General features: G+C 46.4%; 1 protein-coding gene across 2 annotated transcripts; it reads left to right on the top strand.

Moving 5' to 3' along the window:
- Window position 1: 1 nt before the first annotated feature.
- Window positions 2-22,527, top strand: LOC126867541 (histone acetyltransferase KAT7). 2 transcript variants are annotated; one of them, XM_050622110.1, is made up of 13 exons: window positions 2-208; window positions 308-776; window positions 858-1,103; window positions 1,187-1,450; window positions 1,531-1,710; window positions 2,462-2,750; window positions 2,835-3,129; window positions 3,201-3,445; window positions 3,547-3,733; window positions 15,284-15,377; window positions 20,000-20,146; window positions 20,313-20,419; window positions 21,016-22,527. In XM_050622110.1, exons 1-13 carry the CDS (start codon window positions 191-193, stop codon window positions 21,136-21,138), a joined length of 2,664 nt encoding a protein of 887 aa, XP_050478067.1. In that variant the 5' UTR covers window positions 2-190; the 3' UTR covers window positions 21,139-22,527. The 2 variants fall into 2 exon arrangements, with proteins under 2 accessions (XP_050478067.1, XP_050478066.1); XM_050622109.1 differs by having other exon boundaries at window positions 2,393-2,750.
- Window positions 22,528-22,929: the final 402 nt, after the last annotated feature.

The following is a 22,929-nucleotide window of genomic DNA, read 5'->3' as shown; positions in this document are numbered from 1 at the left end:
AATATGTGATATGTGTTAGTATGTTGTGAGTTTGTTATGTGTAAGTCAAAATATAAAATGGAAGGTTTGTTGCTTTGATCAAGTTTATTGTAAATAATTCTTCCGTACATGTCTGGGAGGTGTACAGATATTATTGCAGAAATGATGTTAAATACCGTTTGTTGCTTATTTAAGAGATAGCACTATAGAAATGACTCCAAAATGGAAGGTATATACATCTTGTACAGGTTATACAATCACTTTGACTTCATAGTTTATATTAAATACAAATCTGAATTAATGTATATGTTATTATTATTAATGATAGGCTACTAGTTCAGAATCCACCTCAACAACAAGTTCTGGTTCTTCATCCAGTAGTTCTTCAAGTTCAGGCAGTGAATCTAGTTCATCCGATTCAGAAAATTCTAGCAGTTCTGCTAATAGTCAAAAAGCATCTGATACAGAAAGGACAAAGAGGAAAACAACACTTCCTCCTAATAGGCATGGCAAATCCAAAACTGACACAGTTACTGCTCCATCTATAGAAAATAAAAACAAAGAAAGGGTACCACCAAAGAATAGACCTGTAGTGTATTCTTCAGAATCAGAAGAATCGCCAAGCAAAGTAAAAACAACAGCAAAGAGAAAACTACCAGCCAAACCAAAAGCAACTGCTACAGTAGCACCTGTTGTTAAACAACAGAGACCACCTGCTAAATCAATAGCTACTACAAGTCAACAAAAAAATGTACCAAATTCTAAATCAGTTGCTAACAAGCCAAGCAAGCCTTGCAGTAAGAATATATATATTTAAAATCATTTATTTAAAGCAACTATAGTTTCGTTCAATAATTAATGATGTACTTTCTCGACAGCCTCTACAAGTACTAATGGGAAAGTTCCTGATAAATCCACAAAAACAATTTCAGAACCTGTACAAAAGAAATTGAAAAAGAAAAGCATATTCAGCCCTGAAAACAGTAGTGAAAGTGACAGTGGTATTCCAACAAAAGCTAATTCAGCTAAGCCTATAAATAGTTCTGCAAAATATCCAAAAAATCAGCAATCTAAATCAAAACCAAATGACGCAAAACAGAAAACAGTTGCTCCAAATAGACCTAGTACGTAAATGTGACATCATTTCATAACATATACAATCATTAATATCATTAATAATTTCAAATTAATTATTTTATTGTGTTAGGTTTATTAACCAAGGCTGCACAATCACAAAAGTCAGATAGTTCCGCGAGTTCAAAAAGTTGTTCTGCAGGTTCAGGTTCATCAGGCTCTACAGATAGCAGCACTGACTCTGAATCGTCAGAAAGTGTTGCAAGCCCACAGCCACAAGTGAAGAAAAAAGATACTCAACCAAGTACAACAGTAGGTGCTGCCACAAATGTTCCACCAAAGCGACCATCAGCAACAGTTGCTCCTGTGAAACCACAAAAGTGTACGAAACGACAAGGTAACTAACAGTTGGTGTTATTAACTCTGATCATTTTTTATAAGTAAACAGAATGTGTTTTTTATTTTGCTTCCTTATAGGTACAATAAAAAGCGAAGATGAAGCCGACGCGTCCGCTAGTGAAAAGGAGATGGATGAACATGGAGAAACGGGTGCGACGAAAGCAACAAGTAAAAGCAAACGGAAGCTTCAGACTCGGAAAGGTAGCAAGTTTCTTCATCTTCAAACAAAAGCGGCCAGCGACTCGGAATCTGATACAGGTACGAATATATTTTGTATATGTATTTTGTATAATAAGCTATCGAATGTGATATTTCATTACTAAGCTTATGTTTCCTTCCTATCTCTTTATGTGTTATGTTTTCATTTAAAGAATTGATACTTTTTAAATACTTTCTAACATGTTTTACATTGTTACAAGTATAATTAGTTGCATATCCTGAGTATGTATTAGTTTTGGTTTGTTTTTTCCTGTATCGATTTGTACTGGACAACGTTGCTTTAGAACTTAGATTAATTAACCGTTTTCGTATTTTCTCTCTTCACAAGTTCAGTTCCTCCTACCGATCTTTTATAGCAACCTTATTGCGAATTTCAATATGTATAGGTAGATTGTTACTGTAGTACCACCGTTCTCTCGTAGTAAATATTTATAGATACATTTCGATTAGTTAATTGAATAAAGTCAGAATTCTTAGCATGAGTATCTTGAAAAGAGGCGGGTAGAGAATTTTCTGCAGGCGGTGGATTTAGGACTCTATGCTGCCTCCTTAACACAAAAATGCAGTATTTGCGGTTCTGGATGGATGGATTGGACATATATGTGGGTCGTAGGAATCCTCTGGTCGATGGGACAAATATTTCGTATACAAAAAAGCATGTCCAAGGTGTCCTAAGATGCAGATACAGTCTTTTTGCTTACGGCGGCAGTATGGTTCTCAGGTACGGAAACGGTAGCGTGTAAACGTATCCTGCAAATTCCCCTGATCCGGTGTGATTTATCGAGAGTAGCTGAGAGCAAGAGGAGTACCAGCAAATCACCTGTAAAACGTGCCGGCCCTAGTACCGCTGCCAGGCACTCGTCCGGGTCCAACAGAATATCACAGAATAGTAGTACGTCGAACGCTATTAGCGGAAGATCTGGACAAGGCAATTATGGTCGTACACGCGTAAATAAGGAGAGAGAATGTCCCCTAGTGCCAACATGCGATTCTCGGGGTCATCTTTCCGGAAAGCTCGATTCGCATTTCACTTTAGAAGCATGTCCTTTGTACCATAACACTACGCCACAAGCTTGTGTGTAAGTGAGATTTAATTGGGATATAATAAACATACCCTACCGATGCATTAGAAAGTAAGCAGTCTTTTTCTGTTTTCTTTGCAGAGAATTTTATAAAGATAGAAAAAAAAGAGAAGAAGAGAGGAAAAAGGCCGTAGCATGTTTGGCGAAAAAGTCTCCGAAAGGTTTACACCAAACAACAGAACAGCGCAATTATCAGCTGAAAGTGCGGGAAATGAGAAACAAGTGGAAGGGAAACACTGGCGATGGAAATGAAAGCGATAGCAGTTGCGAACTTCAAGGAAACGAGAAAGATCGTCAACCACGTTTAACGAATTTAACACCAGAATACGATTTAAAATTGTTTATGGAAGCGCAAGCAATCGCTAGTGAAAAAATTGTAAGTTGGGAAGTACTACTTTCTAATTCTACTTTCTACACATACGAATTATACAATGTTTTTTCTTATAGGAGAAAGAATTGAAAGAATTAGATTACGATGGCGAAGGCAGAAATGGTGGCGGCACGCGAGTCATCGAGATGGGAAAATGGGAGATGGAGGTATGGTACCAAAGTCCATATCCGGAGGAGTTTAGTCGCGCTCCAAAACTTTATTTATGTGAATACTGCTTGCGATACGCAAAAAGTCGTCAAGTTCTAAGGAGGCACCGAGAGAAATGTTTATGGAGACATCCGCCCGGTCATGAAGTGTACAGGTTTGTAAATAAGTATAACTAATGCAGGCGTTGTACATTAAATTTATATATTTTCTCTTGTCACCTTTTTGTATATTCTGTGTTTCATTCCCTGTACACAGAAAGGACAAGATAGGTGTGTGGGAGGTTGACGGGAAACGCTACAAGCAGTACTGTCAAAATCTCTGCTTGTTGGCAAAATTTTTCTTGGACCACAAGACTCTGTACTACGATGTTGAACCTTTCCTCTTCTATGTGATGACTATTGGTGATTCTGAAGGTTGTCACACTGTCGGTTACTTCAGCAAGGTGAGTTTTTTATTTCATGTGATTAAATAAAAATAAAGCGATGTAAAAAGAAAGGATTCTTGACCATAGCAAAAATTTTTTAACATTCACGGTAAACAACCAACCCAATAACATCTTTCGACGTGGATTTTAATTAACATTTGCACAATACGTGTTAAATTATAAAGTAAGTTGTAAGAGAACGAATGATGCAAGCGTCTTCTTGTTGTGAAACACTGGACAAATATTTTCATAAATCATTTATCAGGTTAAGATACTATTTTCCAATACGAATTGTGCAAACGACGGGTTACTAAATTCAAACGAGAGACGTTGCGATGTAGCGAAAGCGAAGAATGCCAATGAACCGTGCATTTGTTGATTGTATTCGATGCTGTTAAAAAATAAAATCAAGCGAGGTATAAAAGAAAAGTTCTCGGGGCGTTTCTTATTAGCACGGATCTCGTAGCGACAAGTTACCAACGGCGATATTAATGCCGAGCACGTGCTTGTACGTGCGCGACTGTGCATGAACGATGGTGTCTGTTGTTTTTACTTGTGTCTGTTAGCACTTGCGTAAATGGTGCCCACGTTTACGTGGTAGGCGTCTCTATCGTACGACCATCATGGTTGATATTAAAATCGTTTAGCCTATTACAAAGTGACATTTTATCTCGTCTTTGTACTCTTCTTTTGATCAGTGGTACACCAAAATACGACGTATCGACCTTTTCTTTCCTATCCATTATTACGTCTCGTCGCAGGCATTAAAACTGTTCGGGAAAAGGGAACTTTTGATACATTTTAAAGTAGACGTCATTGATTAAGGAGACATAACTTAAGAATCGCAACTCCAAAGCGAATAAGATATCCGCAATGATCGTAAAAATTGATATTCAAGAGGAGAAGATTACTTTTGTTTTTATTTTGTGGTTTACTAGGCCCGTAATGGCATTCACGTAGCCTGTAGGGATTATACGAACGAGGGTGTGTATTGCGAAGAGGGTGTCTCGTATCCGTGACCCCTCTTTACCCGAGCACTCCTGGTCTGGTTGGCCAGGATGTCGGTGGGAGAGCGCCGTGCGCTACGCACGCCTATTTACTGCGGAACAGCATCGCCAGAGTCGAAATCTTTACCGACGTTCAATGACCTCTGACCCTGGCAAGACGCGCCAATCTACACCTTCCCACTCCTTTTCACTAAGGGAGGAAGGGTGACGAAAATTTCCTCCAGCCCCACGCAAACGTTTACGCCTGTCTCTTTCGTTCTTCTCGCCTCTGCAAAATTCTCATCCTTCTATCAGAGGATACCCCGACCTTTTTTTGGTACTTGGCGTATTTTCCACGTCGACATTTGTTCGCCCGTCTTCTTAGAAAATTTCGAACGAGCTTTATTTTCCTTCGCTAAACTCGTTCTTCCTACGTAACTCGATATTGTTCCTGAAATACTTGCAGTGCATTCATCTCCTCAGCCAGGTTCTTGAAATTCCAGGGACACTGAACGTTCATCGTCCCTCGAATCGTTGTTCTCTAGCTAGCTGCGACAGTCTCACGAAAATCGGATAATTCTATAATTTCGATATCGATCGTTCCGCTCGAATTACAACAGACGAGCCGAAAACGTGTTCTTACAGGACAACAGATTGCGTTACACACCTTACAAAAGGGCGTACTCCGTGGCTCTTCGCTTCCTGCATCTGTAACAGCGGTGGCGGCGGCGACGCCGGCACAGCAGCAGTAGCAGTAACGCGGAGTCAAAATCTTTATAGACGTTCAATGACCCCGACCCTGGCCAGACGGTCGTAGGATGATGGTGGTGGTGGTGGTGGTGGTGGTGGTGGCGGTGGTAGTGGTGGTGGCGGCGACGTACAGAGAGAGGGATGACGGGGGTGGGTGGCTCTGGCGTACGTACGCTATGCGCTTACGACGTGCAGTACCAGGTGGATGGTTTATACGAGTGGGGGATGCCGAGGGCGGTGGTGGTAGCTGCTGCAAGGGGGATGATGGTTGCAGAGGACGATGGAGAAGGGATGGTAGGGCAGCAAGGGGAGAGAGGGCGTCGCCTGGCATCGGGTCGTCAACCTTTCTGCGGCACTGCGACGTCGGGGTCGTTATTATTTCCTCCTCCTCTTCCACCACCTTCTCCTCCTCCTCGTCCGACACTTCCTACTCCCGTTGCTGCTACCTCTCTCTTACGTCTTTCTATGCTCTCGCCGCGTCGTCCTTCTCTCTGCACCAGCGCCATTTCTTCTTTCCTTCTCTTGCTTCTCATCTCATTTCTTCATGGTACCTGAAACCTCCGAAATTTTCAACTTCTTTTCCAAGTTTTCTCTTACATCGTCTCCATTCCACGACTTTCTTCTTCGCTATCACGAACTTCGCCGTTGCCCCTCTGTTAAATCTCTTTGTTATCTATTCGCTCGATGTCTCGTCGTTTCCGCATTTTCAAATTCGCCAACTAATATTTGCCTGGACAAATTGAATTTTGCCTGCCCTCCTGGCTCTCCCTTTCGAGCAATCGTTTCGCGACCGCTCGGTCGAGACAGATGACTCGAATTGTCTTTCGAACAATTCGTGGAGAAGAAGGAAAGGAGAGTCTCGTTCGCGGAATCTATTGATCGAACGAACTGTCCGATAGTACGCTAGGATATTTCTTCTTCGTATCTTGCGGTTCTCCCCTTGGTTGACCTCGAATAATCCGGACATTGGCCTTGAGACTGGAGGCCATTGACCCGAGCTAGACAGCCGTTGACCTTGAGTAATCCGTACATTGACCCGGCGCAGCGAACTAACTCGGGGAAATCTAGACGTTGACCTTGGGCGATGCTAGCTGCGACCTTGAATGATTCGCCCCACGTTTCGTCGAACGAGCTGCGTGGCAATGTGCACGCGGTGAACACGTTGAGAGGCGAGAAATCCGGTGGAAGTTTTCGCGCGAAAGTGAGGGGGGCAAAACGAACGAGCGAGCGGCGTTGCACCTACTGAATTTATAAATTTCGTTATTAACCACGCCATACACGCCTCCCTTTGGTACATTAACGCGCCACTCGGTGTGCTCATCCTGCGTGTGACGTAGAATTTTTATCAATTCCGAAGCAGCCGAGCAGAAATTAAAAGGGGGTCGATTCGAGGCGTGAACATTTACAGCTTCCGGCCGTGATTACTGAGACATGAAAAGAAGCTTCTCCGGCGAATTTCGAGAAATCCCTGCCTCTTTCTCGTTCGTCGCTCTGCGTCTCAACCTTCTCTCAACCCCTAGCTTCCTTTCGTGCCACCTTGAGGACCTACTCGTCCTCGAAGGTTAAAGGAAAATATTGAAAACGATAAAGCAAGAAAGGAAGAAACGAGCTTCGAAACGGTTAAATATCGCAATAGGAGTTGTAACGTTGTACTTATTACGTAGGAAAAGGACCATGTCCAACGTTCGTACGCAGATCCGATGATCTAAGCGAGAGCGCACTGAATTAAACGTGTCTGTGACGGACGTAATACGTTTATGACGCTTATAATTGTTTTTTACGACACGGACAATAATGACGTTCGTAATCGTAATGCAATACAGTTTATATATTCGCGAGGCCCGTATTCCTTTAGATCCCCGAAAAAGGAGAAACGCGTGTCACGTGAAATCCAGACGGAACCGGTTTTCGGGGCCATCGGGTCCAAGATACGCACAACGGGGCCCTGTCCTGCTCCTGAAATCCTTGTATATACCTTCCACTGTCCGAGGATCCAGCAGGCTGTTCTAGTAAAACGAGATTTTCGATAGCCTTCGTGCTCGATTCCGCCGATCATCCTCCACGTATCGAATTATAGACGATGCGTGTAATCGAGAGGATCCCTTCGTTATACTTGAATATACATACTTGAACGCGTTCTCCGTACTACGATTTTCTAGCAGAAAAATCCCCAAAAGATGTACACTGTCCGATCCTTTCGTTTCCACAGTCGAAAATCGTTCGCGACCTTTCGAAGGAACAAAGTAAAAATTAACCTATCGAGTACGAAGGTGAAAAAAGTTTAAGACGACAGGAACTCGATACTTTTGCTCGAAAAGCAAGCTCCTCCAATTAATGCGTCAATGAAGACGTATCTACTTCCAATATCCCCGGCCAGACATCGTCTCGGAGCAAGAAGGTTCGAGTCTCGGAGGCAAGGAAAGAATACACACAGGCTGAGCGTATGCGGCGTGTTCCGAGCAAACGAGACGACGGCATATCCTCTTACGTAGGTATTCCAGACAGGATCCCGCGTGAACGAAGAAAAAAAAGAACGACGAGGAACACGACACGCATGTCGAACACCGGCACCTACACACCACAATACACTCATCCTTTGCTGCTGCCATGATACGGATGAAAGAGCGTCTCTCGATGGGGACAACGCAGAGTGTCTTAAAAGCGAGAATAAATCTGTGAGACGCGACATGGTGTATTCTAATCACGTTACTCTATCGAATTCGACAAATAGACACGGAGAATGTTCGATCGAAATGCTGGCGTTAGTACCGCAGTGTGGTGTAAGTAAAGAACGATGATAATTCCTGCCTTCTGTAAGAAAAGTTCTGAAAGCTTTGCGAAGTTACGGTAGTAAAACACTGTGGAATAGGCGTTGAGAATCGGTAGACGGTGTATCCGTGAAGTCGCGACGATCCACGGCTACTCAGGACTCGTTTGCCTAACTTCCGGTGGTGCGCCAGTTAGCCCGTCACGAACCGTTCCACTGTATATGTCCTGAATAATGCATACAGAAATGGAGCGAGTGGGTACCTTCTAGAAACGAACGAGCGAATGAGAGAGAGAGAGAGAGAGAGAGAAAGAGAGGAAGGAAAGAGGCAGAAGAAACGAAAAGGAAAGAGGTAAAAGGGAATACGCGGCGTAGAGAAAAGGATTAAGAGGGAGGTACCTATCTCTGAGCTTGCAAAAAGAGAGACAGATTTGCAGGTCGAAGAACGACGTTGGGCCGATGCTTGCAACGCAATAAATAGACAGGATCTGACAGCGTTTATATCTCCGAAAGAGCAAAGGATCCGGCAAAAGCGTGTGCACAAAAACGAATGAAAGCGAAGAGAGAACGCGGAGGATCGTGAAACGAGAGGAGCAAAAAAAAGAAAAGAAAACATTTATATGAATCGTTGGGGAGGAAGAAAGAAGAAAGTCATGGAGGAATTTAAACGGACGAGGATGTTGTTCTGAAAATTGTTGCGTTTTGTCTCCTTCTAAGTGGTTTTTTCGTTTCGACAATGAGACAACCGTAAATGGGATGGGTGTATCTCGAATACGCGACTGTACAGTGGTTTTAAGAAGTACGTTTGTGACGAGACCATGCCGACTAGAATCAAAACGATTTTTATCGTATCAACCGTTAACGCGGCGGGGAAATTTAGCGAAGCGAACGCTTCTACCCTTTCGAGGAACGAGGATGAGGGCTGGTTGTACATAATATGTAAATAGTTGGAGCCCGAGGCATTTATACCCAAACGATGTATAAAGAAGGAAAGGATCAGACAGAGCGGTAACTGAAGAGGCGGGGAACGCAAGAGTGGAGGATGGAGGCTAAATATAAACGCCGGAGGATCGCTTTGAATGGCGGAAAAATTTGATTTCGCAGATAAATGTATTTGTTATGGAGTCGCTGGAAGAGAATTATAAAACGCGTCGCCTTTGAGGTACAAAAAACGGACGGGTAAACGCGAGGAAGGAAGAGACGACTGGACGACATATAGGGAAGATAAACGAACCGAAAGACGAAAGTAGAAAGCCGCGAAAGGACAAGTCGTCGAGGAAAAGAAAGGACGAACGAAGGAGCAGAGGCGAAGATAAAGGAGACAAGGAGGAAAGCGGCTGGAAGGAAGGTGGTCAAAGAATCGGTCAATTTTCCTTAAAAATATCCTACAGGCGTGGTGCGAGGCGGAAAAGGGAACGAGAGAGTGGAAGGGGAGAGGTGGTGGCGCGCGAAAGGGACTGCAGGAAAGCAGAAAAGGAAAGGGATGACGTAGGGTAACATGGGAGTACGAGGACGAGTAGTAGTAGAGGTCGTCGATACGATACGCGGCGGCCTCTTGGAGAAGAGGTTGGGGTAGGCTCGCCCAACCCTCCACCTCCATCCACCTCGGTCGGACTTCCCCTCGACCTCTCCTCTTTCCTCCCTGCAAAACCTCACCCCGACCGGGGTCGATCGATGCCAGACAGTCCTGTTCACACGACCAAATCCCGCCGAATACACATCGTCCCTAGAAGTTGGGGTAGGGTAGAGCTCTAGCTCTAGTCCTCCTTTTCCTTCACATTCTTCTTCTCTTCTTTCATCTCCTACATCTCCTTGCGTTCGCTATGTCGTCGCTACGAGTTTTGCTTGCGCTTCTCCTTCGTGCTGTTCCTCCTTACCCTCCGCCCCTTTAATTCTCTTTTCGCGCGTACTCGACCACGATGTCATTATCCACGTCGTGTCTCATGACAGAGAGCCGCAAGTGTGTCCTCGTGGTTTCCAGTTTCCCGTACCATCTTTTGCACGTCACCTTTTCTGTTTCTTTCTATCATTTGGTTGCGAACGCATTAAAAAAAAATCCACGTGGCTAAGCTACCTACTGATGTTTCCCGAGCTGAGTACGGTCAGTACTCGTGTCGCGACATCAAACGCGACATCGTCGTCGCCCTATGCCGATTCCACCAGGCCCGACAGGTTCTTCGGATGTTACTGCTCGTTTTCCTTTTAGACCTTGACCTTTGTTCTCGGCCAACCGTCCTCGACGATCGCATCTCTACGCAGTTTCGTTTTACATCGCTGCAAAAATACTCGCGGGCGAACGAACAGAGAATCGAGTTATACGCACACTGCTCGATCTCGCGTTTTTCAACGGCGTCCGAGATTAGCGAGCACTAATCTAATGACAAAAATACATTTCTCGAGGGGGAAGCCCATATTCCGATCGTGTCTAACTACGTCTCTGACGTGCACATCGTCCCTGTAGCATCCGTTTGCGCATGGGTGGAATTAAACAACGTATACGTCGACAGCGTTCCACTCGTCCACGGAATTAATAGACATCGCCGCGGCATTGATCAGATATCGGCACAAGAGCTTTCCTTTTCTCAATACCGTAGGATCGTATAAAAGCTCATTGTTCCAGCCGCAGAAATGGCCATTTCGAAATTCTTTACCGTCCCAGGCAGCGTAGCGCTGCGTCTTCGTTTTACGATCAACGAGCCATCACGAACAGCTATGTCGAAGAAACTTCCAATCTATAGTCTTCGATACAGTTATGTTCGCGTTGACATTGTACCAAAGAGTGATCGTATGAACACGGAAACCAAGAAATGTTTCGATACTCTTGACCGTGTCAACAAACTCCACTCTAGTTACTAGAGTCCGAGGAAAGTTTCGACTTTTCCTCGGATGTACAAAGGACTTTCGGCTGTTCGTTGGCCGAACGAAGGTCCGTTGGATTAATTTACCGTTGAACGGTATATGTATACGCAGGAAATGTACAAGGGGTCCCGAGCGAACAAGCGAACGGACGAACGCGCTTTGGGTTCGGGCCAAAAGGAAAGCGGTGTTCGCTCGAAAGGAGCGAGGGGAGCGAAAGGACGGAGATAATTAATAAGTCCGCAAAATTTTTCGCACAGGGGACGATGGACCAGCGGAAACCTATCGGGGTGTCGTGACAATTTCTCTTTGGATTCAGAGGAACGATGGTGTGCTTGGGTTAAACCGTAGAGCCGTTAAACCCTCTGCTTTTTCGAATACATACCTGCCATTGATATTGAATTTACAATGTCCCAAGGGACAACCCTCATCAGATACGTTCGACCGAGAACTCTCTAGCTTCTGAATAGGTGGTCCATCTTTTTGTTCCCTTTTTACTTTATTTCTGTCCATAACTGGCCGTAAATCCCAGTTGTCATCGGTACAATCGCGAACGAACAAAGACGCGTTTGGACGTTAACGAAATTTCTCCTAGCAGCTAGTTCGTGAACATTTTCGTAGATTGCCCTGTAGCGAATATTTTCTGCCCCATTAGAGGCAAACTCGTACGTGAAAGCAGTCAATTTCTCGCGTTCCGATCTCGCCGAGTACACGGAACTTCGCGTACACCCCGTATGTCGAGAGGAACGCTTTGTTCGGTATAAAGAAAGTGGAGGAGGAAACTCGGTGCATCTAAATATAGAAGTGACCGTCGCGAAGAACTGTATAACCTTTAAGCAACGTTCACACCATATGCCGACCATGTACCATCGAGAAATTCATCGAGCAATCGAAAACGGAGTAACTTGGCTGCTAAACGATCAATGAGAAAATTAACCTTGCTTTTGTCCCTGTTACGCTAACTTCTAGTAACCTCATTATCGTATCTAATCGATAAACTCTCTTTGAATTCCATGTCCTGATACGAAGTCGCCGCAAGTGCGAACAGCTCTCTGTCGCGACAAATCCGCCGGGAGAAAGGAAAAGAGAGGATTATTAGCTAGATCTCGTTACCCCGCCACGTAGACGTTCGTTCACCTACGCGTATATATCACTTGCGCAGCAACGTCCCGCCTATGCGACGTGTTTATAAGCGGTCGGGGATCGAGGTGAGACAGAACGAACAGCCGGTCGATCGGTCGCGTTCCGATGCCTCTGTCGTTGCGCGTTCTTACTTCATGACGCGACGATACGCAGAAAAGAGTACTGACCGGTCGAAAGACTTTTAGATCGACGTTAGACAACTGCTTTCTACGACCGCTGTAGAGATCGTTGGATAGGAAACTACGACGCGACGCGTTCCTTATCATCGGCCGCGAGTCGAGTCGCGTCGCTTTGTTCACGGGACTCGCGATCGTCCGGTAAACAACCAAAGGAGAATTCCAGGAGGAAAAGAAGCGGAAGAAACAGCGCGAAAATTCGATCGAGAATCATCGCTGCGAGGCGTAATCGCAACACGATACGGAAAAATGTATAGCGTTCGACCCGTCTTCTCGTTCGACGTCTGTAATTTATGGAAGTAATCGCACGCTTTTAGCTACCACGATTATGCACCGACGAGCGCGTTCGTCTGTAGGGCATCGGATATTTCCAATACGAAAGTAGCTTTTTGTTGGCTATCTCGACCTAGAGACATTCGTATCGAAGAATGGAAGGACGATTGGTTGTCCGGATGGTCAGAGTCACCGGTGGCAATTAATACGCGCCACCTTGCCGCGTTGCGTGGATGAAAAGAGACGGGAGGAGACCGAGTATCGATTCTCCGGTCCGCTATATCTATAAAAGAAGCTGTACCGAATTCATCTTGGCGTAGACTCGAATCGAGCGTCGTGCTTTTGGAATGTCAGGCTCGAAAAGAGGCTCGCGATCCAAGCGTCTGACTCATGGAGTCGAACGTTAATCGATCGACCGCGATTTTCCTCTCCTTAAGCAGAAAGACTCGAAGGGACACGGCTCGTTTCGCGACGACGTGACTCGAGCCGGCGTGGCCGATCGATTTCGTCGAATCGTTTCGTCGTCGGTAGTAGCCTTCTCTCCGGGGGACTAGCAGACAGAAACGAAAAAAGAGGAAAAAAGGAGGAAAAGCGATGTGTAAGGGGCTTTCTTACGTGGAACTCGTACAGTGGGGACTCGGAGACGTCCCTGAGTGGAGCAGAGACTACTGGCCCAAGGACGTCGCGGGGCCCAGATTCTACCCTTCTCCTCTCCTTCTCGCCAGCTCGCGTTCGTCTCTCCTTTTTCTCTGTGTCCCTCTCCAATGCTGTCAGATGCCACGAACACGTTTCTCCGGATCTCTTCGTCTTTCTAAAAATTCATCCGAGTTGCGTATCGCGGCTCTGGCGTATTTCGTCTTTGGCTTTTAGCAATTGGATCGACTGACTAGTCCATCGAGATGGCTGTCTACGACACACTCGTACATAGGGCCCACACCTTTCATCTCTTTTCTGCGCTTTCACCCCTCCCTCCACCAGAATCTCTTTCTACCCTGTATATGGCTCTCCTTTCTCATCCTACGACCAACACAGACACACAGCCAGGTACTGTACATAGACGTGTCCGTACAAGCATGGGCGAGTCTTCTCGAGTTGTGTCCTTCGAACCGTTGCTGCCCCACTCGGCAGTTAGCAACAGCACGGCTGCCACAGCCGGAAATACCGGGTGTTCGAGTCGTACTGGGCCCACTGCTGCCCGACGAAATGGGACCAAGGGGCGTGCAATGATTAACAACGGCGGACTCTATGCGCTATGCTCCCAAAAGTATCAACCGGTGGAACCGCGAAACTCGGCGAACTTTCCTTCGAGCCAACTACGCGATCTTCGAAGGTAGCCCACTTTTCCATTCGAAATCTTTGTCCGTTGTGGTTGGTGATAAACGAAGCTTATCGTAAAAACGCGGCCGATAATCCAGCTTCCGAGATTAAGCGAAACCGCCTGTTTTTTTAACGCGAAGAATCAAAGGAGATCTTCCTTTCTTCTGTATTGCGATGGACGGTCGTTACCTAGCCGAACTGGTATCCCACGATACGATTGTCGCCTCCATTTCTTTTCCTATATTCCTTTTTTACTTTCCATCGAATGCATGCCACCTCTCCGCACGCACCTCGATATATGTACCAAACCGATTTGCTCAGTGGGAAACGTTGCGAGAGCTGAAAGATCGATGGCAATCGAAACAATCGAAATTCGTGCATAGAACCTTGGTCACGTGTCGCCATACTACGATTTCCTTACTTCGAGTTCATCGTGGACACTCCCATGAATTTAGTATAGATGTAATTTCACGCGAAATTTATCTAATCTGCCGTTGGCAGCGATACACGTAGAATGCATACTATCCGTAGGTGTACGCCCACTCTGGTGTCACGGTAAAAATACGTTCTCGAAAAATGGACGTGCTCATTCGCAAGGCAACCGAGGTCTATATTTAAAACGAGATATTTCCATCATCCCGTTTTCACCCGTTTCTCCGATCGACCATTCCTTGCGAAAAGCCAAATTCGACCGTACAGAGACGGAGAAGGACCGTTTAATAAAACACATTACGATTTCCTCGAACGAGGCGTCGCGTCGTCCAAAATATCGTTAACCCATTGTGTTTTTCGCGTGACGAAGGTCGCGACGCGACGCATTTTCGTCGCGTTAACGTCATAATAGCCGCTGATTGTGTCTACTGCACACGCAGTCGCCTGGGCGGAGCGTGTCGTGCGTGCTAACGACCGTGCTACTAGAGAAAATATTATTTCACTTTTCCACGTAAACACGCCTGTCTCTCGACCTTTGAAATGCAGCCCCGATAGTCAGAGTGGCTTCATTCCGTACGTCATCGGGATAATGAAGAAAAAATCGTTTCTTTCGGTCTTTGACGTCTCTCCGCGATGCCGCCTCGTTTTTCATTCTCCTCGCGTTGTCAAATAAATGATTTGGGAGTGGTCCAAGTACGATGTACGACTAACGATAAAATAATCGAATCCAATTTCCAAACAGAGTAATACGTATAACGAATGTCGAAATAACAAAGAATTTATCAATAATTTCGGACACGTACATATGTGTACCAAAGAGATTGCCAGTAAGAACGGATACATAAGATTTTCTCTCGTTATGTTTCAGGAAAAGAATTCTTTTCTCAACTACAACGTGTCCTGCATTCTGACGCTGCCGCCTTATCAACGTCAGGGATACGGCCGACTGCTGATCGACTTCAGTAAGTATACTCGTACGAGTTTTTACAGCGTTCAGACCGCTCAACCTTGGCGAGTCCAAGGAGACAGAGTATGACGACATCCTTCCGAATGAAATCGAAAGGATAGCCGAATTAGGAACCGGAGTTTATAGGAACGCCTCCGCGGTTTCCGTGGCATGATTTCTCTTCGACTCTTGCGGTCTCTGCGATTGAAAGGCCTCGTCTGGCACGCGCTACCGAAATACCTCGATGCCCGACAAACGACGGTCTCCATGGTTTCCTGTCATTAAAGAACCGCAGCCATCCAAAGGTGGCGCCTAAGTCCAAATCGCCAAAAGCTTTAAAGAGCGACTGCTTCTCACGAAATGCGTCGTTCGTCGTTCAGTTATCGTAAATGGATAGACAACGCGTATGCCCATCTTGTTTTGTTTAATCTGTACGTAACGATTGTACCGATACACGCGACACGAAGGTTCCTCGCAAGACGCAAGAAAGAGAAAAGAAACTAAGACGCGCGTACGCGATCGATTCGTGTGTCTCGGTTGTTCGCCGCGTTTCAATTCAGCGATCCGGATATAAAGAACGGAAAGGTCCGTTTGCCCGTATTGTCCCCTATTTACTCGTCTGGGAAGCTCGCAAGAGAGACAGAGAGGCTGATGCGAAAAGGAGGAAAAAAGGAAAGAGAAGAAAAGAGAACAAGAAAGAAAGAAAGGAGGGGGGGAAAAGTACAACGGCGGTGAGTTACGAGCATCTCCGTTGGCGTAAAGTCGCTCGACTCGAAAACCCTCTTCCGGCGTCCGCGGCGGGCCCGCGTGTACACCGCGAAGCGTAGCGTTGATAATTAAACGTGGGCTTTTTGCCGTGACGTCATTTTCATTGATGCCGACGAGTCGGGGCAGAAGTATGGGTCGCGCTCGTAGGGGTAGCACGTCAGACTCTGGGAGAAGGGAGGACGGGGCTAGAGAGCGAGAGAAGGAGTGAAAGAGAAAGAGGTGGCTGGGCTTGTGGGTCGACGTACTATGCGTCGGACGAGAGTCGTTGGAATCGTAGTTGGGGGTTTTAGCCCTGGCAGCTTTTCCACAGGGGATGCCGCGCGTCGCGGCGCGAGAGACGTTACTTGGACTCTCTCTCTCTCTCTCTCTCTCTCTCTGGTGGTGGCAGAAGTGATGGTGGTGGTGGTGGTGTGTCGATGCTGCCGGTGCTAGAAGTGGCGGCGCGATGGTAGTGGTGGTAAAATGGTAGCACGGTGGTGGGAAGGATCTCGCGGTGGTAGTGGTGACGGATAATGGAGAGCGTAGGTTGGAGTGGAATGGTTAGCGGAAAGTGCGACGCCCGGCGTCTCGCCGCATCGATCGACCCCCACAAACCCTGTACAGTTGGCCGCTGCCGCGCTGTACCTGCTGGTGGCTTATACACACGAGCACCGCCGTACCGGCGCGCGTACACGCACACAGTCGCGAACGGGATTCGTCTGGCGCGCGCGGGGTGTGTCTGATGCATCTTGTTCCACGGAGAAATTTCTAGCAAAAATTCGATAGAGACGGTTTCCCTGGAAATTCGCTAGCTACCTGCTGAAACGCGCTGTGTTCTTGTCCTCTAGCTACCTCTTGTTCTCTCGTATTGCGCGTGGGATCGGAGTTACGGGCGGACCACGTGCTCGCATAACTCGTGGCTGCTACCTCCGCATCGAAGGAGACGTATGTTACGCATGAATCGCGATACCCGTTCGTCGATACAACGCGGCATCCAGGTTCGATCAAACAATACCGATAACTGACACTTTAGCAAGTGCCAACGAATTGTCCGGTCAGACACACCCTCGGCATCCTTCTCGGACTTGAGAAAAGAGAAGAAAGAGGAAAGGAGGCAAGCAGCGAGATAGCACGGGCCGGCCCTACGATGATTTCCACCTGGTTCGATTGGAAACGGCATAGGGCTCGCGATCGTATGACCTCCGGTGACCTCGCCCCACGGAAGCCTCGTAGGGCGGAGGATTGGCAGGGCTACCGACGCCCTTTTCCTCCTCGTAGGGCAGCCAACACGCAGTGGAGAGGTATGAGAGTCCACGAAGCTTTCCCCTACCGAGCTGCTGTCACGCCGATCCATCCACCCTCCCCTGCTGCTGCTACCGCTGCTAGTGCCGCTTCCTCTTCGACCCTCGCCTCCTCGTTATTCTCTCGTCCTTCCAGTCAGCGTTGCCTTTCTTCTTGCTCGATTTTCTACCACCACCTATACCACCGCCAGCATCCAGCGTTCCGCGCCGATCCCAAAACTCTGCAAACTGAACGAACGCGTAATGAATGCGCCGCTACCTTCCCGGAGCTATCCCTGTGCCACCGAGAAACAGAGAACGCACCGTAGTAGTAGAATCGGGACGCGAAGAACGAGGAAGAGAGAGACAGAAGCGCGCGATTCCAGAGAATCGAAGAGGAGGTGGAAAAGAATTGGGAGAGGGTGGCGGTGACTGCGGAGATAGAGGGTAGACCGTCCGTCCTATCTTTGTCCATGGAAGGTAGCGCGCGGGGTCCAGCAGCCTGGAGGAGGAGGAGAAGGATGGTCGTTGAACCCCTCAGCCTCCAGGACATCCTGGAATAATCCCGGCACAGGACCGGTCCTCGTGAGCTGCTCGGATACTCTGTAAAAATCGCCTCGCCTCCCTTTTGCCGTACTACTCTCCCAACACCTGGCAGTATGTTCTCTTTCTCTCCAACCCTTCCTTACTCTTTCGTACCTTTGCTACGCCGCTTTTTCTCCTTCTTTTTCCTTCGCCTTTAATCGCGAGACACTGTTATCGCGTTGACCTCGATTATTCGGATAATGAGAATTCCGCGGTTATTTCGGGAACGTTGCTGAGCTCGTTGGAAATGTTTCCGCGAGGATTTCGCCTGACCACTGCTGGTCATTGAACTTTACGGTTTCCGCATGTTCTGGAAACCGACATCGACGTGTCTGAGAAGCGGAAGAGCCGTCGTTATCTCGAACGTAAAAGAGAACTATAGTCGATCGGAGTTTGCTCATTCCGTGCATAAAAGCATCGAAACTTTCTCGTTCGACGTCGTGCTTGTACTCCGATCGACTTTTATTTTTGGAAAAATACCAACAAAAGTTCCAGAAATCTGTGCCGTACGTATATTTCCTGGCATTTAACGTACGTCGTGCTGCGAACGATTCGAGGACATAGCCCCTTTCGAAACGCGTTTTCGAGTGTACATGCACGTTCGTTACAAAAGTTCTCTCTGCTAGACTGTATTGAAATAGCCGCTGGAATATTCTCGGATCAATGGTTTCGCGTGTCTTTTTAGAAATAACGGCATACCGATGCGAAATCAATACAGGCCGCGCGTGTCTGCTTCTTACGAAATATAACGGATGACCCATAAACGAAGAAATCTCTTTAGTCCCGCATCGCCGATGCAATTTATTTAATTAGTTAATTAGTTCACGCGTGAGGAATGAGAAACCTTAAACGGCGGCTCGTGTCGCGATTCGTTCAGCCGTTTTGTCTTTCTCGTGCGCCGAAAGTACCATCGACGGACATGGTCTAATTGCAATAGCCAAGAGAAGGAAGAGCAGCGCGAGATTTCACGAACATTCGAAATCGATTCGAGAATCCTCTCTTCCGACTGTTCTTTCTGACGATTTTTCGCGGATAGGTACCTACACCGTCGTAGGATACATCGGACACAAACGAGGCGTGACGAACATTCAACCAGACTCCTGAAGCAGCCGGACATCGCCAGTGCCGTATACTCCGACAAGTTCCCAGAGTTTTCTCCATTTAGAAACGCTAGGAATTTTAATCGCCGCACTTATTATCGCGCCAATCGTCTTTTTTCTCTTGTCCTTACAAACTAGTTTTATAAATAGATTCGTGACATTTACTATGAGTTAGCCTCGACGGAAATAGCATATCCTAGACCAAGTTGAAATGATTTTCGATACGGCCCTGGCGCCGCGGCATTTCATCCTTCGTCGGTCACTGACACCAGAAATGGCTTATAGTGGTGGCGTCGATTCAGGATGGAGACGTATATTATGTGTGTGCACGTGAACGCGCGCATGGTCTCTGTACCTATGCGGCTTCGACGGCCACCGGTATCTCGTGCAATTGGAATTTCATAGTCCGTCTAGTGGTCCGTGCACAAGGGCGTAATGTAGTGGCCAAGTAACGAGAGGATATTACGGAGGAAATGATAACAAGTCTCTAGAAGTTGTTACTTCATTCTTCGTACAAATTCGGGAAAATTCTACCATAAACTTCGCAGAATATCGATTAACGATCGAATCGGAGGGTTCGTAATAGAAGAGGAAGACACTTTCTAGTCGATTTTTATCCTTTTCCAAATGAGAAAGGAGATGCTTTTAACGAGAACTATGTAAATTTTTATTCCGCAATAAGTCGGAACATGGATAGTTCTGTATAATATCCGTTACACATAGACCCTGAAATGTACGTAGCTCCTTAAAAAGTCAAAAAATTTGACGTGGGTCGTTTTTGTTAAAACATTTGAGATCGATCACCGCGTTACACCAGCCGTTTATTGATCTCTCTCCCCCCCGCGATATCTCATCGATCACGCGCGAACAAATTCCTGCCAAACAAATCGAACAAAAACGAAACGTTATGTCTATGTTTTGCGCAGGTTACTTATTGACCAGGGTGGAGAAAAAGATTGGCTCGCCCGAAAAACCTCTGTCGGATCTGGGCTTGATCTCGTATCGTAGTTACTGGAAGGACGTTTTGCTGCAGTACCTCTGCAATTTCGGGGGCAAGGAACTCTCTGTTAAAGGTAACACAATACCGGGCGCGGAGCACACGCCTTGCACGCTTTTAACTGATTTTACAAGACGCGTTATTTTAAGAGCGCCGATACAGAGAAGGAGATCGTGCGTTGTCCGAGACATTCGAATCTCTCGACGCTATCCATTCGCCCCGTTTTGCATATTGTTTTTCAGATATCAGCAAGGAGATGGCTATTGACTCGTACGACATCGTCAGCACCCTGCAAGCTCTCGGCATGATGAAGTACTGGAAGGGAAAGCATATCATTCTGAAGAAACAGGTAAGCCGTTCATTGTTATTCTAATTTGCCTCGAGACTCCTAACAGAGAAAGGATTTCCCCCGTGCAAGGATAGTTTGTCTTACGTCTCCCCGTTTCCCTCGAGTCAGCTTCAGCGTGTCATCGAATCTCATGATTCGTAGAGGCCAGCTCTTGAAGCAGATATTCGTTACGAAATCATCGGCTAACGTGACTTCGTTGTTCCAAACTTATACGCTCGTAAATTACGTTAAACAGTTTCCGCGGGGGGGAATCAACCTCGCAGAACTCGCCATGCAACGGAGAAACGGTATTGCGCATGGTTCCGCAACGGTCCTTCCTTTTCTTCGCATTCGATTTCTCTCACCCTTCATGGTCCAGGTAAAATACTAATAGACTTCGAAATCAAAGTACCAATGGTCAAAGAGCGATATCGCAATTGAAGCGGCGGTCGATAGTCAAAGGGTCGGTCAAAAGTGTATACCGTTTCTCCGTACGATTGGTCGAGGTGTTCCGCTAAAAAGGAACGATTTCCAAGTGAGGAGGTCGAGTCGTCGTGTCACAGGAAACGAATAGAAAAGCGAGGCGAACCAGTGGAGAACCGTTGAAATAATTTCAGGACGTGATCGACGACTATAAGGAGAGGGTGAAGAGACGGGGGCCCGTCTACAAAGAGATCGATCCAGAGTGTCTGAAATGGAATCCCTTCCAGCCTCCCAAGACGCCCTCCGCCTCGAACTAAGGCTTGCAGCAGGAGCCGGGAATGACGCCGACGCCGACGACGGGCTTCCCCTTCTCTGTCTCTTTCCGCTTCTCTCACACGCTGGTTCATCGGTGACGACCAAGGGCGGTGGTCGATCTCTTTCTTCTCTCGATCGTCTCCTTCGTTTTTCCCTCTTCCCTACTCACTGGCAACCTCTGTCCTTCTTTTTCGCTTTCTCGACCGTTCTCGTTGCCTTTCGCGAGACTCGACCAAGTCATGAGCCACGTCGCGTGGATTTTATGCTCACGACCGTACGGTAAAACCCGTGAAAATCCTTCGAGAAATTCTTTCTCCGGCGCAGCCTTCGAACACCTCCGCGTGACACCGAGGTCAACGAGTGAACAGTATTTTCGTGGCGACATTTGATTACCTGAACATCGAGCTTCCCGACCCGTTCAACTTGCCGATCGTGTTCCGATTATTTATTCGGTAACGACACAGCAGCAGAGGTAGAATCGCCGCCCATCGACGAAATCAAGTTTTCGTAATCAAGAACCAACGAGCATACAATCGTTAACGTCGTTCGTCGATTTCTCACGAGCAATAATCCGCGGTTCGATTATCACCGTTCGTACAACGTGCAACCAAAGCGTCACACATGGCAAAGCATTTCCACGATTTTCGGTAGAATGCGGTGGAAATACACCGCGGCGTGCTTATAGCCGGTTCAGGTGAGAGAGATACATTATTGATCGTGCTAGCGAACTGTGTGCGTGGCGAGCTGCAAAACAACGAGTTTCGAGCGTAGTGCGAGAGGTCCAACGTGCTCGGTTGGGCCCGATAGGCTAAAATAAATCCGAAAACTATCAAGCCAAGATTGCACAAAATCGATATAAACGAAGCGTTCCTACGATCGCGATATGTCGATCGACGAATGATCGTTTGAAAGCCTCTCTTTTTCTTTCGAATGCCACGATTCTACGGACGATCGCTGATTCTACGAACGTTTACAGACTGTTCACGCAATAGCGAATGTAACATGTAAGGAAATACTGTAAGAGGATAGGTGTTGAATATCGAACTGGATGAATGTTACTCACATACGCGCATACACACGTACGATTAATGGAACGAGAATTCTTTGTTCGTATTTTTAATTCGTTTTATTCGTTCGAAAGAATTCGATACAAGTATTCGGGTTGAGAGACACTGCGCGCTTATCGTTACAACGGAAGAACGTTTGTGTCACGCATAAGTTTTTTCTGCGGATACTGTAGAATCTTTTGCAACGATCTTCCAATTATCGATGGCTCCCTTCGTTGACCAAGAGCCGGCTACTAGCAATCTGTAAATTAAACGTGTTTCATAATTGTGTATGTTATAAGATGTACAATACTATTTATAAAAATACAATTTTTATCGACCGAACCAATGCAGTGTGTATACGATTTCAATGTATATATATATATATATATCCTCATATGCAACCAACACAGCGAATCCAAAACTTTTATGACGCTGTTACAGAAAAACAAGCGATTCTGACAACGATAGAACTTTGCTCAACTCCCGTGTCTGCGGCGTGCTGATTTCTCGCGAGCAGTTGCGATATGTGATTTCATGGAATCGACGAGGACGTCGAATCACACGCGTCTGATTCCACGCCTCGTTGCCGGTGTAAATTATTTACGTCATTAATCGTACAATTTGTTTTTCACGACTATTACGTAAGAATGCGTATATAACTTATAACAAAAATTTGAAGAGGTTCTTTGCGCGTGAAAATTTTTGTCCTTTGGCAAACGATGAAAGTGGAAACATATATAATAC

This window comes from Bombus huntii, chromosome 7 (assembly GCF_024542735.1).
Source record: "Bombus huntii isolate Logan2020A chromosome 7, iyBomHunt1.1, whole genome shotgun sequence".
NCBI lineage: Eukaryota > Metazoa > Arthropoda > Insecta > Hymenoptera > Apidae > Bombus > Bombus huntii.
Note: the sequence above shows the minus strand (reverse complement) of the source record. Positions and strands in the feature narration are given on the sequence as shown.

What these genes read in the sequence shown, in the direction of transcription:
- LOC126867541 (XM_050622109.1), top strand. An exon ending in CAATCGCTAGTGAAAAAATT is followed by an intron (nt 3,130 to 3,200) that starts GTAAGTTGGGAA and finishes TTTTTCTTATAG; the next exon opens with GAGAAAGAATTGAAAGAATT. An exon ending in CTGTCGGTTACTTCAGCAAG is followed by an intron (nt 3,734 to 15,283) that starts GTGAGTTTTTTA and finishes GTTATGTTTCAG; the next exon opens with GAAAAGAATTCTTTTCTCAA.